This window comes from Xenopus laevis, chromosome 6L (genome assembly GCF_017654675.1).
Source record: "Xenopus laevis strain J_2021 chromosome 6L, Xenopus_laevis_v10.1, whole genome shotgun sequence".
Taxonomy (NCBI): Eukaryota; Metazoa; Chordata; class Amphibia; order Anura; family Pipidae; genus Xenopus; species Xenopus laevis.
In genome coordinates, this window is record NC_054381.1 from 160,676,170 (window position 1) to 160,691,889 (window position 15,720).

The 15,720-nt window shown below is 41.8% G+C and overlaps 1 protein-coding gene across 1 annotated transcript; it reads left to right on the top strand.

Annotated features, from left to right (window-relative positions):
- Positions 1–6,679: 6,679 nt before the first annotated feature.
- On the top strand, positions 6,680–11,132 carry LOC121394899 (lymphocyte antigen 6E-like). The gene is made up of 3 exons (XM_041567050.1): positions 6,680–6,822; positions 8,092–8,211; positions 10,525–11,132. Exons 1-3 carry the CDS (start codon positions 6,774–6,776, stop codon positions 10,731–10,733), a joined length of 378 nt encoding a protein of 125 aa, XP_041422984.1. The 5' UTR covers positions 6,680–6,773; the 3' UTR covers positions 10,734–11,132.
- Positions 11,133–15,720: the final 4,588 nt, after the last annotated feature.

Genomic DNA, 15,720 nt, shown 5'->3' on the forward strand with positions numbered 1-15,720 from the left:
AGAGTAATAGGGAGAGTAATTGATGGATATATAGTATAGGAAGGGTCAGTGATACCCATGTTTATGTAATAAGGATTAAAGAATCAAAAGATAAATATCTCTGAAGGTCACAGTGATGCCTAAGTTATAGAGTAAGGGAATAAAGATAATGAGTACTATAGGAAGGTCAGTGAGCGATACCCCAATGGTTATTAATAGGAATAAACGATAAAATATATAGGGAAGAAGAGATCAGTGATACCCAAGCGTGTATTGAATAGGGGGGGGAAATAAAGATAAACTAATAGTAGGGAAAGGATCAGTTGACTCCCAATTGTATTAATAGGGCAATAAAGGAAAATATATTATGTATAGTGGCCCCGTGATTCAACCGAATGGTTATTACACGGTAGGGGGAGAATAAAGATAGAATATGAGAGGAAGGCTGATATTGTTTTGTCCAGAAAAGGTGGCATCCACCACCTGGTAATAGATTGGTGGCCAATGGGAGAGAAAGTATGTGGGGCAATATAAGTTCTAAAACAAAATCATTGAGGGAGGGGACAAGTGATAGTAGAAAGGGATAAGTGCAAGGCAGTAATGTGGGAGAGAAATCAAAGAGGAATGGAGGAATTAAGAGATGGATGAATTAGCTGGACCGATACAAGAGGCAATAAAGGGAGGAGAAGGGTAAATGAGGGATCAGTTGTTCATCTTTGAGATAAAGTTTAGTTCAGCAGTCTGGTTGTCTGGGTCCAGAATGAAGTAGAGCAGAGAACAAATGGGAGTTGGGGCACCGTACGGTTAACGTAGATGGGAGAAGTTGGAGTGGATGAGACGGCATGGGTATGAGGCAAAGAAGGGTTCGTACGGAGAAGTGTTAAGAGATGGGCAGGGTGAGAGCAATAGAAGGGGCAATACCACATGGGGCTCATTAACATAACAACAGGAGGGAGGCAGTAGGTTTGGGAGATACAAGGGGGGATACAAGGGGACAATAAGAGGCAGCAGGTGATGAGGAACATGTGGAAACCAGTGTATGGGCAGGACCTTCTCTGAGGAAAATTCCACAACACACACTCACCAGTCAACGTCCCTCCCATGCCCCTCCCACTCAGGCTTCCCATGAAGCACTGGGGGCTGGGAGGGAAAATAGGAGAAAGCAGGTCTCCAGGCAACAGGCTGAGAAGTTCCCTCCCCCACACAACTAGAACATAACAAGGAGGCGTGGCCAGCAATGTCAGTCAGGGACAAGGTTAATGAGGAGAGTGGTTGGTTATTGGCTGCTGACAGTTTGGGAGTAAGACAGGCCAATGAGGGACAGTCAGACATTTGCGCTGCTCTACAGTTATAAGCCTGAAAGTCCCAGCATCCACTTTGTTTCTTATTCAACTACAACTCCCAGAATCCCTCTCATGCAAACAAAGTTCCCTGTCATTTCTCGTGGACCCTTGTGTTCTGCGCTGGTTTTGTTGCCTTGTGTTTGTATTATCTGCCCCCTACCCCCATACCTGTGTTGCTCTGAGTAAAAGGAGGTTGGGGCTGGTGAGTTCAGAGGATTAGTCAATGTTCCCAGGAGTTTGTAGATGTGTGGCGACATTAAAGAGTGCACCCAATGACAGGGGTGTTGGGGGGTGAGAGCATCCACTGTTCGAGCCGCCCAGCTCATGTGGGCCCCATATCACAGGCCAGTGAAGCTAGCGCGGCTTGACTGGCCATCTTGGCACAGCAAGGCTCGTCAGCAACAAGCTTCAATCTAGCGTCCAAATACAATGTTGTGATGAGAAGTAAATGGAGTTAAGGCGTATACGAACTAGAGAGTAGAGTAGTATGAGACGGTAGCGATATAGTGTTATAGTGTGAGTAGATAAGAGAGTGAAGTGAGAGAGAGTATAAGTGAGTAAGTAAGTAAGTGAGTAAATAAGTAAGAGAGTAAGTAAGTGAGTAAGTAAGTAAGTAAGTACGTAAGTAAGTGAGTAAGTAAGTGAGTAAGTTAGTGAGTAAGTAAGTGAGTAAGTAAGTGAGTAAGTAAGTGAGTAAGGAGAGTTAGGTAGTGAAGGTAAATAAGCTAAGATAGTAAGTAAGTAGTAAGTCTTATAGCCGGTAAGAGGTACGCGTAAGTAAGTGAGTAAGTAAGTGATAAGAGTGAAGGGTTAGTGAGTAGTGGTAAAGGAGTACGGTTAAGTCATGTAAGTAAAATATAAGGTAACTGGGTAAGTGAGTTAGTAATAAGTAATGAGTGAGTAGGGGTAGTAGGTGAGGTAAGTAAGTGAGTAACGTGAAGAGAGTAAGTAAGTCAAGGATAGTCGTCACAGTACGTAAAGGAGAGATGATAAGGTAGCTGAAGTAAAGTAAGGTAGAGGGTTAGTGAGTATGGTAAAGTGGGAGGGGTGAGAAGTAAGGATAGCGTAAGTAAATGTAGTAGGGACTGAGTAAAGTGAGTTAGTAAGTAAGTAAGTCGACGATGAGTGAGGTGAGGTAATGAGAGTGGAGTAAGTTAGTGAGGTAAAGGTAAGTAAGTTACGGATAAGTGAAGGTAGAGGTAAGGTGAGGGAAAGTTAAGTGAGCCTAGAGTAAGTAAGGTAAGGATGAGGTAAGTAAGGGAAGGTGAGTGTACATAAGTAAGTGAGGTAAGTGATAGGTGAGGATAAATGGAATAAATAAGTGAGTAAGTGAGTAGAGAGAGGTGGAAGGTGAGTAGAGAGTGAAGTATAAAAGTTAAGGCTGGAGTAAGTGAAGTAAGATAGCTGAGTAATGTATAAGTGAGTGAAGTAAGTAAGAATTAGGGAAGAAGCGTGAGGGTATAGGTAAGTAAGTTGCAGAGAATGTAACGGTGAGAGTGGAGTAAGTGAGAGTGGAGTGAGCGATGCTAAAGGTGAGTGAGAGAATTGATAGTAAGGTGGAGGAAGTTAACGTGGGGTAAGTTAAGTAAGTGGAGAGTGAAGTAGAGTAAAGCGTGAGTAATAAGGTAAGTAAGTGGAGTGAGAGGTACGTGAGTAAGTAAGGAGTAAATGAGTAAGATAAGTGGAGGTGACGTAAGTTGAGTGGAGTGAGTGAGTAAGGTCGAGTAAGTATGGAGTGAGGTAAGTAGTGAGGGTGAAGTAAGTGAGGTAAGTTGAGTGATGTTAAGTAAGTGAGTGAGTAAGTAAGTGAGTAATTATGTGAGTGAGTAAGTAAGTGAGTGAGTAAGTGAGTAAGTGAGTGAGTAAGTAAGTGAGTAAGTAAGTGAGTAAGTGAGAAAGTAAGTGAGAAAGTTGTTGTGTGAGAGCCGTGAGCTGTGGGTTTGTTTGTGTCGCTCCGGGTGCCATTGTTTGTAGTCACGAGTCTCGTCCCATTGTCCCGGCTAATGACGGGGGCTCGTAGCTACAGGCACAACAGCTCTGAGACACGGGAGCAGATTATAGGGGGGAGGTTTGCTGGAATGTGGGAAGATTGTGGCACAGAAATGGTCCAATGTTGGTGTTTGTGCCCCTGCGGTGCTGCTTGGTGTATTTATACTCGAGTGCCTGTAGCCCCTGCAAGTGACGACTGTTGGGCTGGGGGGGGGTCCTGCTCCTCTGTGGGCGACAAGTGTTAGGGGTCACAGGCAACTCTTTGTCTGTATCACTGAATGGGAAGCAGAAATAAAATCGTGTGCCCCTCCCCCAATATGGTGGCCCCCAGTAGTAAGGTCAGGCCAATAGGCAGAGAGCTGACAAAATTGCCCCCCCCCATCCTTTCTGAGGTTTTGGCCACCATTGGCCCATTGGTAAAAGCTGCCCATTCCAGGGGTGGCAACTCTAGCTCCCCATAAAATTCAAAGATTCTATTGGGCTACTGGTTTCCCATTGGCTCATTGTGCAAAGAGGACAGAGAGCGGGCGCCACGCTCAAGAGGTTCAGCAATGGGTCTGTAATAAATCCCAATAGAATCCCTGATCTTTATGGGGAGCCTTTACTTACAGTGTGGCCTATTTCATACGTAAATCACTCACCATTGGGCATAAATACTGTATGTTGAGCACAATCTATATAAACATCAAAGAATAGTGGCACTGCTAGTTAATCCGGGTCCAAAAGATTTAGCCCCCATATGTGATAAAAGACACTAAGGGGCAATTCCCTAAGTGGCGAAAATTCGCCAGCGACGGCTTCTCTGCCATCGCAACACTTCAACAGGCGTAAATTCGCTCCGACTACACCAGTTCCCTAAAGTGTGAAGTTGCGTCCAGGCCGCCGAACGCTGGTGAATTTTTGGTAGCGTTAATTCGGCAATCAAAGCGAAGTTGCGCTATCATTACCGCGGCAATCAAAGCGAAGTTGCACTAGCGTTGGCTAATTTGCATACCGCAGCAAATGATAAAGTTGAATGGACGTATGAAATATACAAATACATTACATTACACAAGTCCAGGGAACCTTAATAAAAACTAGTGATGGGCGAATTTGTGGCAAAACGGCGAAAAATTCACAAAACTGCGCCGGCATCTCGTTCTTGACGCTGGCGTCCATTTTTGACGCCGGCATCCGTTTTTTGACGCTGGCAGCAGTTTTTGACGCCAGCGTCTGTTTTTTTTTCGACGCCGGTGACAATTTCTTTTGACGCCGGCGAATTTTTGCGGGCGTTTCTCGAATTTTTTCACTGGCGTTTCACGAATTTATTCGCTGGTGGTGAGACGCGCAAATTCGCAGCAAATTCGCGCCTGGCGAATAAATTCGCCCATGACTAATAAAGACAATAGAGTTGTTATATTGTCCTACACATGAGCCCAGTGTATAGTTTAGGTGCTATATGTTAGGAAATGTAGGGGGAACTCGGTTACCCAAAAAAAAATTGACGGACCTTTGCAGCCTGTCACTCTGAAAAAAGGAAAAGACGCCAGCGTTTTTTGGACTTAAATTGAGGAAGATCTATGAACTCCGATGTACTTCCCCTGGTCTGAGGTGGTGAAGGCAAGTCTGGCGAAAGAGGTAACGCTCAGTAAAATCTTAGTGAATCTGCGGAGTTACGTCCATTCGCCAGATCGAAAATTCGCCTGGCGATAGAGTGCAAAGTGACGCCTGTGCCCTACGTCACACTGGCGAATTTTCGCTAGCGTTAGTCACTTCGTCCTTTAGGGAATCTGCCCCTAAGGCTATGGACACACATAGCTGCGTATTTGGCCGGACAACAGCCGGTGTGTCCATAGCCCAAGTTTGCCCAGTAGCAACAACCCATAGCAACCAGTTCGATTTTAAACAGGTGACCAGTAAATACCCGCTGATTGGTTGCTATGGGTTACTGCCCCAGCAAAGTCTTTTATTACATAACCCCATATACTTTATTACAAAATGACAGGAAATGTTTAAGAGCTTCCTGCGTCTTTTTATTCAAGCCATAAAGGTTCAGATACATTAACACACATTTAAATGCCTTGCTCCGCCCTCCTCCCCACCCCTCAAACAGGGTTGGACTGGGCCAGGGGGACACCAGGTAAAAACCCAATGGGCCCCGGCCCTCGTCGGCCCCTCCAGCCCAGACCTGCACCTGTTTTCATCCCGTTCTGCCCCCTAATCTCCCCCTACAGGACGTGTGGGCCCGGAAGGGGGGTTGCAATTGAGGAGGGGGTCAGTAGGGGGGGTTTCTTCAGCCTGCTGCCTCCCCCCTCTTTCTATAGATAGGTATGGGACATGTTATCCAGAATGCTCAGGACCTGGAGGTTTCCGGATAAGGGATCTATTTGTTATTTGGATCTTCATACCTTAAGTCTACTAGAAAATCATATAAACATTAAATAAACCCAATAGGCTGGTTTTGCTTCCAATAAGGATTAATTATATCGTAGTTGGGATCAAGTACAAGCGACTGTTTTATTATTACACAGAAAAAGGAAATTATTTTATGGATTATTTGGATAAAATGGAGTCTGTGGGAGACGGCCTTTCCATAATTCGGAGCTTTCTGGATAACAGGTTTCAGGATAACTTTTAAATTGGTCTTCCTTATTTATTTATTTATTTATTTTTTTTAAATTGTTTGCCATCTTCTTCTGACTCTTTCCATTGTTCTAATAGGGGTCACTAAAAAACAAATGCCCTGTAAGGCTACAAATGTATTTTTATTGCTACTTTTTATTACATATCTTTCTATTCAGGCCTCTCCTATTCATATTCCAGTTTCTTATTCAAATCAGTGCATGGTTGCTAGGGGAATTTGGACCTTAGCAACCAGACTGATGACATTGCAAACTGGAGAGCTGCTGAATAAAAAATTCAAAAATCACAAATAATGAAAACCAATTGCAAATTGTCTCAGAATATCCCTCTCTTCATCCTACTGACAGTGAACTCCAATATGAACAAACTCTGTAAACTGTTTTCTACCCATAAACCCCCAATATGAAAATATAAGGATACTGGACTCACACAGCACTACTGTATAGACATAGGTCCCACCCCAGCATATGAACTACAATACCCAGAATCCTTAGATGACGATATTAAAGGATTTTGTACTATAAACTCATATTATAAACAAATACTGATCATTTAAACCACCACTTGCCTCCCATGTGACTGTACATTGATGGGACATTTTGGGAGGAGGATGATCTGTTGCTTAGAATCCATTACACAAACTGCCTGTAGTTTACTGTCCTCCCATGACAACCCCCGGGGCCCTATAATTACAGGTTGTCTGGGGCCTGTCCCTATAACTGGAAGAGACAAATTGGCAGTTGGTTTAAGATTCCCATGTAGTCCTGGTAACGGCAACCCACCCCAGCTATATAATCCGCAGTGTGGGGACCAGGGGCCACAGCAACTGGCTCAGTGACAATGGCAGATCTCAGGGTGGTGCTGGTGCTGACAGTTCTCATTGGGACAGGTAAGTGGCCACACAATTCTGGGACTAGGGATGTTTCCTTTAAGGGTGGGTTGGGAAGGAGCTTTAGAGATGTTGTTGAACTACAACTCCCAGTATCCCCTAACAGGGATAAAAAAGCCTTGTGCCTTTATATGGTCACAGAACAACCCCTCAGTGACTTCTAATATCCTTATCATTTACAGTAGGGGGTGCATTATCCCTTATAATACATAAGTGATACTCAGAGTTCCCTGTATAACTCAGCCTGCAGCCTTGTGTCTTTATATGGTCACAGAACAACCCCTCAGTGACTTCTAATGTCCTTATCATTTACAGTAGGGGGTGCATTATCCCTTATAATACATAAGTGATACTCAGAGTTCCCTGTATAACTCAGCCTGCAGCCTTGTGTCTTTATATGGTCACAGAACAACCCCTCAGTGACTTCTAATATCCTTATAATTTACAGTAGGGGGTACATTATCCCTTATAATACATGAGTGATACTCAGAGTTCCCTGTATAACTCAGCCTGCAGCCTTGTGCCTTTATATGGTCACAGAACAACCCCTCAGTGACTTCTAATATCCTTATCATTTACAGTAGGGGGTACATTATCCCTTATAATACATGAGTGATACTCAGAGTTCCCTGTATAACTCAGCCTGCAGCCTTGTGCCTTTATATGGTCACAGAACAACCCCTCAGTGACTTCTAATATCCTTATCATTTACAGTAGGGGGCACATTATCCCTTATAATACATGAGTGATACGCAGAGTTCCCTGTATAACTCAGCCTGCAGCCTTGTGCCTTTATATGGTCACAGAACAACCCCTCAGTGACTTCTAATATCCTTATCATTTACAGTAGGGGGTACATTATCCCTTATAATACATGAGTGATACGCAGAGTTCCCTGTATAACTCAGCCTGCAGCCTTGTGCCTTTATATGGTCACAGAACAACCCCTCAGTGACTTCTAATATCCTTATTATTTACAATAGGGGGTACATTATCCCTTATAATACATGAGTGATATTCAGTAGAGGGTGCATTATACTATCCTGTATATTCCCTGTCACAATTATAGTGTAGTTGATGTTGCTTAGAATGCTGGGAATTGAAGTTCTGCAGCGGCTGGGGTGCCTGTATCTCATATAGAACTAATGCTCAGAGAGAGGGGATTCTGGGATATATGTCCCACAATGCACGGCCAGCCATACCCATAGGAACCTGCTGCTTGTATATGATTTAATTCTGATGTCTGTGCGTCTGTCTGTCTGTTTGCAGCCCTTTCCCTGACGTGTTACACTTGCAGCGGCCAGAGCAGTAACACCAACTGCATGACCGCAACTAACTGCTCCGCCTCTCAAACCTTCTGCAAGACGTCCGTGATTGCTGGGGGCATCGGTAAGTTCTGACTCGACGGGGCCACAATATGGGAATGTTCTATTAAACACTGTTACACTATAATCTCACACCCCTTATTATAACATTAACCCCTGTATGTATTTTAAGGCACTAAGTTTGCCCAGGAGCAGTAACCCTTAGCAACCAATCAGATGTTTGCATTTAAACAGGTGACTAGTAAATGCTACCTGCTGATTGGTTGCTATGGGTTACTGCCCCTGGGCAAACGCAGCACCTTTTATTACATAACTCCAATTAAAGTTTTTACACAAGCTTAAATAATAGGGAGCTGTTTTCCTTATATTACTATTACATTACATTACTAATACATTACATTCTGTTATATTATATTATATTATATTATATTATATTATATTACAGAAACTGTTCCCAGGTATTTATATTGTTTCATAATCATTTCAGAATGAACATTTCCCTCAATATTACACATATTTATACTCACAAGTCTTTTCCTTATAACCAGCGGCCTCTCACTGATCTGCTGTTTGATCGGTTGCTATGGGTTACAAGACCTGGAGTGCACCTGTTACATTATTACTAGAACTCAGTTTACTATCAACATTCATGAGATGAAACTGATACAGGGAACAGAATGAGCAGCCTTTGACTTTCTTTAAAGGGGATGTTCACCTTCCAAACACTGTTTTCAGTTCTGCTAGTTTCAGATTGTTCACCCAAGATACAGACTTATTTAAAATTACTTTCCATTTTTTATTTTTTACCCATTTTTCCCAAATTGAATGTTGGTCCTTCCCTCTGATGTGTGTGAGTGAGGCAGCTCAGTGATTGGGGTGTAGAGTCTGTTCCAATTGGCTGATCCATTAGTTGATCCATTTCTCAGTAGGATCTATGGGGAATATAAGTGCAACTATTGTATCAAGTCTAACTGCTGCCTTTAATGACACTCAATAGGGATAGGCGAATTTTTGGCGAAATGAAATTCGCCCAACCCTAACACTCAAGGATTCTGCTCAGCAGGAACAAACACATGGATCAACTCATGGATCAGTTACAGGGTCGCTGACCCCCCTCCCACAGCTGCTTTAAAAAAATATAAGAAGGGGAAAAATTAAACAAATCGAAAGTAATTGGAAAAAGTCTTTATTTCTGGTGAATTATCTGAAAACACCTGACATGCAAAAAAAAGCAATGGGAGGTGAATAACCCCTTAAATCCCTCAAACTGTGTATATAAGTACAGATATGGGATCCGTTATCTTAGAAACCCATTATCTAGACTTCAAATTAAGGAAAGGCTGTCCCGTCTCCCATAGAGTCCAAGGGGCAAATTCACTAAGATTCGTAGTTGCGCCAGGCGTAACTTCGCCGCACTTCGCCAGGCGTAGTTTCGCCAGCGCTTCGCAAATTCACTAAAATCCGAAGTTGCGCTCAGGGATAGCGTAAGGTTGCGGAGTTGCGCTAGCGTTGATTCGCTAAGCGAAGTTACGCTAGCTAAGGTTAATTTGCATACGGCGCCAAATTCAAATTTCAATGGAGGAATACGTAGAATCACTACAAATGCCTAGAAAACCTTCAAAACATCAAATAAAAATTTTATTTTGCCCTACACATGTGCCCACTGTCTAGGTAAGTTGCCATGAGTAAGGAAATGTAGGGGGGAAGGAGAGGAGCCCCAAAAAACTTTGCGATCTTTTTCAGCCTATCACCCATAATGTAGAAAACACACCAGCGTTTTTTGGGACTTAGAAAAATTTTAGAATTTTTTTGAAGCAATCCCTATCTACACTATTGCGTTTCGCCAGGTCTGAGGTGGCGAAGGAAGTCTAGCGTAAAAGGTAGCGTTCAGTACACTGCGCAAGTTAGTGAATTTGCGTAGTTACGTCCGTAGCGATAATTCGCCAGGCGTAAGGGTGCGAAGTAACACTAGCGAAATTACGCCAGCGTTCATTAGTGAATTTGCGCAGTAACGAAAATGACAAACCCTAGCGAAGTAACGCTAGCGTTCGGCGCTTTGGCACTTAGTGAATTTGCCCCCAAGTTTTTAAAAATTGATTTCCTTTTTTTGTGTAATAATAAAACAGTCGCTTGTACTTAATCCCAACTAAGATATAATTAATCCTTATTGGAGGCAAAACCAGCCTATTGGCTTTATTTAATATTTATATGATTTTCTAGTAGACTTAAGGTATGAAGATCCAAATTATGGAAAGATCTATTATCTGGAAAACCCCAGGTCCCGAGCATTCTGCATAATAGGACCCATACCTGTATATATATATATATATATATATATATATATATGAGTGACCATGTATAATTTTTCCCATCGCAGGGAGTTTATCGGCGGCCACCATCACTAAGACGTGTGAGTCGATTTGCACGTCCGTCAGTCTCAGTGCCATTGTGGTCTCCACGTCCGTCTCGTGCTGCAGCTCTGATTTGTGCAACACCAGCGGCACCGCAGGAATAAAACCCAGTTCTGCTGCCCTCGCTCTGTCCCTGGGATTCCTGCTCCTCCTGCTCAGAAAGTCCTCCCTGTGATTCCTGCACCTCCCATTGCCCAAAACATGCTCCGGATTAAAGGGATATTCGTTGGACTATAACATTTAAAGAGTCGTCACCATATTTCCTGTAGAGGGGAAACGTCTTCAGACCCCTGTGAACTCCATTGTGATTCTATAAAGAAACCTGTTGTTTATTCACTCGACTGTATTTGAGGCATCAGTTTATTGTCTCTGTATCTCTGATATGCCTGTACCTGTATAATTGCACCATATCATTGCACAACTACAGCCTCTGCACCTTCATTAATTTAGTCCATTATTCATTTAGTTGCTTTTCCCTGTATTTTTTTTTTAATTGCAATGATCATCCTTATGAACTGAGACCCAAAACTGTAACCCATAGTCATTGAATACGTTCATTAAACATGAATTGAATCTAATCTCTCAAGTCTGTGGCTCTTACTTATGTATAAGAATATGGCTCTACCACTCGGCATCACACTGCTCATTAACCACATTTACCGTATATACTCGAGTATAAGCCGAGTTTTTCAGCCCCCAAAATATGCTCGGGTCAAGCGCAAAAACAGTCGCCGGCATCTAAGAATAGTCGCCGGTGCCTTAGAATAGTCGTCGGCGTCCAAGAATAGTCTGCAAGAATATTTGCCGACGTCCAAGAATGGTCGCCGGCATCCAAAAACGAGACACCAACACCTCCAATGGGAGCAGAAACCCTCAATTTTTTGATTGAAACCAGAAGCTGCTGCATTTCTCACTTTAGGCTTATACTCGAGTCAATAAGCTTTGCCAGTTTTTTGGGTTAAATTAGGCACCTCGGCTTATACTCGGGACGGCTTATACTCGAGTATATACGGTACTTAAAGCCATACACACAGCCAAAAACCCCTTTCTTAACTCAGATGGATCAGATGGTTCATTCCCAATATCCCAGGGTGTTTTTGGAAGCTCTACATTTTTTTGGTTTCACCAGCCCCAAACATATATCCAGCAGTTTTGCCCAAGTTGAGGCCTGTTCATTGTTTTGTCACCTGCTCCCACGTGAGATTTACCCCTAGACCCGCTGCCACTAGTTGTCCCTGATGTGAGTAATTAGGAGCATTGGTGCATTTAAAAATACTTTGTATAATTTCTAGAAACTCTGAGCTTATTTACAGCTGAGCAGAATCAATGGCAGAGATTGGTCAAACACTGGCAGTGCCACCACGAGCTTCCTGGAGACAATATATTATAGATTTGTGGAGCGGCCAAACCCTCAGACTCATTTTGCTGTTCTCAGTTTTGGGGTTGATGCCACCTACACCTTCTGACAGTGGGAGGGGTGAGACTGGGAAGCCTGGGGCACCCTACATCACTCTTGTGTCCAACGTTTCAGCCCACATTCAGGCCTTTATCACGAATATATATATACACATTCTATGGGGCAGATTTACTAAGGGTCGAATTTCGAAGTTAAAAAAACTTCGAAATTCGACCCTGGAATTGAAATCCTTTGACTTTGAATATCGAAGTCGAAGGATTTTTCACCGAAGTTAGCATTCGAACGATTGAAGGAAAATCGTTTGATCGAACGATTAAATCATTTGATCGAATGATTAAATCGTTTGAATCGAACGATTCGAATGATTTTAGTGTACGATCGAAGGATTTTCCTTTGATGTACAAAGACAATGGTTGTAGAAGGTCCCCATAGGCTAACATAGCACTTCGGCAGGTTTAATTTGGCGAAGTATTGAAGTCAAAGTTTTTTTAAAGAGACAGTACTTTGATTATCGAATGGTTGAATATTCGTACGATTTTTACTTCGAATCGAAGTCGAAGTAAATTCAAAGTCACAGGGGCACATTTACTTAGGGTCGAATATCGAGGGTTAATTAACCCTCGATATTTGACCGTCAAAGTAAAATCCTTCGACTTTGAATATCGAAGTCAAAGGATTTATCGAAATAATCGTTTGATCGAATGATTAAATCCTTCGAATCTTCGAAGGAATTTAATCCATCGATCGAACGATTTTCCTTCGATCAGAAATTGCCTAGAAAGCCTATAGGGACCTTCCCCATAGGCTAACATTGATGCTCGGTAGGTTTTAGTTGGCGAAGTAGGGGGTCGAAGTTTTTATTAAAGAGACAGTACTTCGACTATCGAATGGTCGAACGATTTTTAGTTCGGATCATTCGATTCGAAGTAGCCAATTCGATGGTCGAAGTAGCCAAAAAAATACTTCGAAATTCAAAGTATTTTTTATTCTATTCCTTCACTCGAGCTAAGTAAATGTGCCCCTTAGTATCCTATTCGGTGGTCGAAGTATTCAAAAAATTACTTCAAAATTCGAACTTTTTTAACTTCGAAAATTCAGGAATGAGGTAGTGGAAGAAAATGAGTAGAATCCACCAGGTAAAGAGTTAAAAGTCACCTCAATCACAAGTGCTGCTAACTGCTGATTTGATAACTGCTGCACTTAAAGGGTAAGTGTGATACATATCATGTACTTTCAGTCTCGGAGTGGCCCACCGGGATACCACCGGGGCCTGTTTACTAAAGATCGAAACATGTTATTTTTAGTAGGGATGCACCGAATCCACTATTTTGGATTCAGCTGAACCCCCGAATACTTCATGAAGGATTCGGGCGAATACTGAAACCAAATCCGAATCCTAATTTGCATAGCATTTTTTACTTCCTTGTTTTGTGACAAAAAGTTACGCGATTTCCCTCCCCGACCCTAATTTGCATATGCAAATTAGGATTCTGATTCAGTTCGGCTGGACAGAAGGATTCGGCCAAATCCGAATCCTGCTGAAAAAGGCAGAATCCCGAACCGAATCCTGGATTCGCTGCATCCCGAATTTTTAGTGAAAAACAAAGAAGGGGTCGTTAAAATAACAAGTAACAATAAGTCATTATTGAATAGAGAAAAGAGGCGCTGTGTGTTGGATTTGGGATCGTTTATAAGGTCACTGTAGTTCTCTTGCTTGGCTTTTGACAAGGCAAAAGGTTTTCACTGGCGAAAGTGTGCTGACGCTCATTTGCTACTGATGTAGTTGCACAAAGTATGGTGAAGCCTTCTGAAGCGAACATTCGCACGTAAGTAAATTTGCACCCAGAAATACTCCCATTATGTAGTGACATCCAGTTAAAGAGATACAGACACCAGAAATTAAACTCTTTTTTATATCTATCATAATATTGTCTTTGAAAGCAACTTGTAACTGTGACATAAAGTATTTGCACAATGCTTTTACATTACCTGTCTGATGCCCCATGTTCCTGTATGAGGAGGCTGCCATATTTGTGCAGCAGGAGTCCGTTGCCATTGGAAACATTAACTGACAGTCAGGTTTGCCAAACAGTCAGGTTTAGAAACTTCAACTAACAATTACTTAAACAAACCTCGCAGCAAAAAACGGTCAACATGACCTATAGGTAACTTTTAGGGGCAGATTTACATATGGTCGAATGTAAATCCTTCGACTTCGAATATCAAAGTCGAAGGATTTACCACAAATAGTTCGATCGAACGAAAAATCCGATTTTAATCCATCGATCGAAAGATTTTTCTTCGACCAAAAAATTGCTAGGAAGCCTATGAGGACCTTCCCCATAGGCTAACATTGCACCTCGGTAGGTTTTAGGTTGCAAAGTAGGGGGTCGAAGTTTTTTTTAAAGAGACAGTACTTCGATTATCGAATGGTCGAATAGTCGAACGATTTTTAGTTTGAATCGTTCGATTCGAAGTCGAAGTTGTAGTCGATGGTCGAAGTAGCCAAAAAAAACATTTGAAATTCAAATTTTTTTTTATTCTATTCCTTCCCTCGAACTAAGTAAATGGGCCCCTTAATGTACATTCATATTTTAAAAAGTAGTTTTTTAGTGTCAGTATCACTTTCAATTGAGAGATCAGTTTGCTATGTGACCAGACAAAACCATAATCAGGATAAGGACAACATCATGATTAAGCAGACATGATGGCACACATGGGCAGATTTATCAACGGTCGAATTTCGAAGAAATGGGAGTTGTTTTGAACTCCCATAACTTCGAATGAAAAACGACCAATTCATAAAAAATCTAAGTTTTTTTTTTCTTCATATGAATCAAAGTAAAAGAACATTCGATCGAATTAGATTTGAGGTTTTACGGGGAAAAAACTTTGATTTTTAAAAGTCCACCAATTGACCCAAATAGGTTCTAGGAGGTCCCCCATAGGCTAAAACAGCAATTCGGCAGGTTTTAGATGGCAAATCGTTGGTCAAATTTTTTAAAGAGACAGTACATGATGCGTTTCGATATTCAAATTTTTTTTCAAATTTTAATTGAATTTGAACTATTCCCTATTCAAAGTACACAAAAAATAGCTCACAAATTAATTTTTTTTTAAATTTGAATTTTCACTTCAATCCTTGATAAATCTGCCCCTAAAAAAAGAAACACAAAAAGTTCCAGGGCTTCCTACGAGGATTTATATTCAATGATTATTGCATCTGACCTTATATATCTTGTATTTGGGAAATCTGGGAATTTGAGAGGCAGTTCTTTATACATGTCAAGTCCAGTTTATTGTCATCTCTTCCGCATACAAATCACACATAATGAGACAAAATGACAATGTTTCCTTTCCCTTCCCAGACCATACAATACATATCTCACACACACAAACACACACAAACACACAGACACACAAACACACAAACACACACACACAAACACACAGACACACACACACACAAACACACACACACAAACACAAACACACACACACACAAACACACACACACACACACACACACACACACACACACACAGAAACACACACACACACACACAAACACACACACACAACATATACTGTAATAAAACATACTGCAATATATCCTTTTTTACAGCATTTTTCAAATTCTAATTCTTCAGTGTGTCTGATAAACTTCTCCCAGACCCCACTATAAAGTGCATATTATTGTGCCTTGTGTAGTATTTCCACACTTTGGGGCAGATTTATCAAGGGT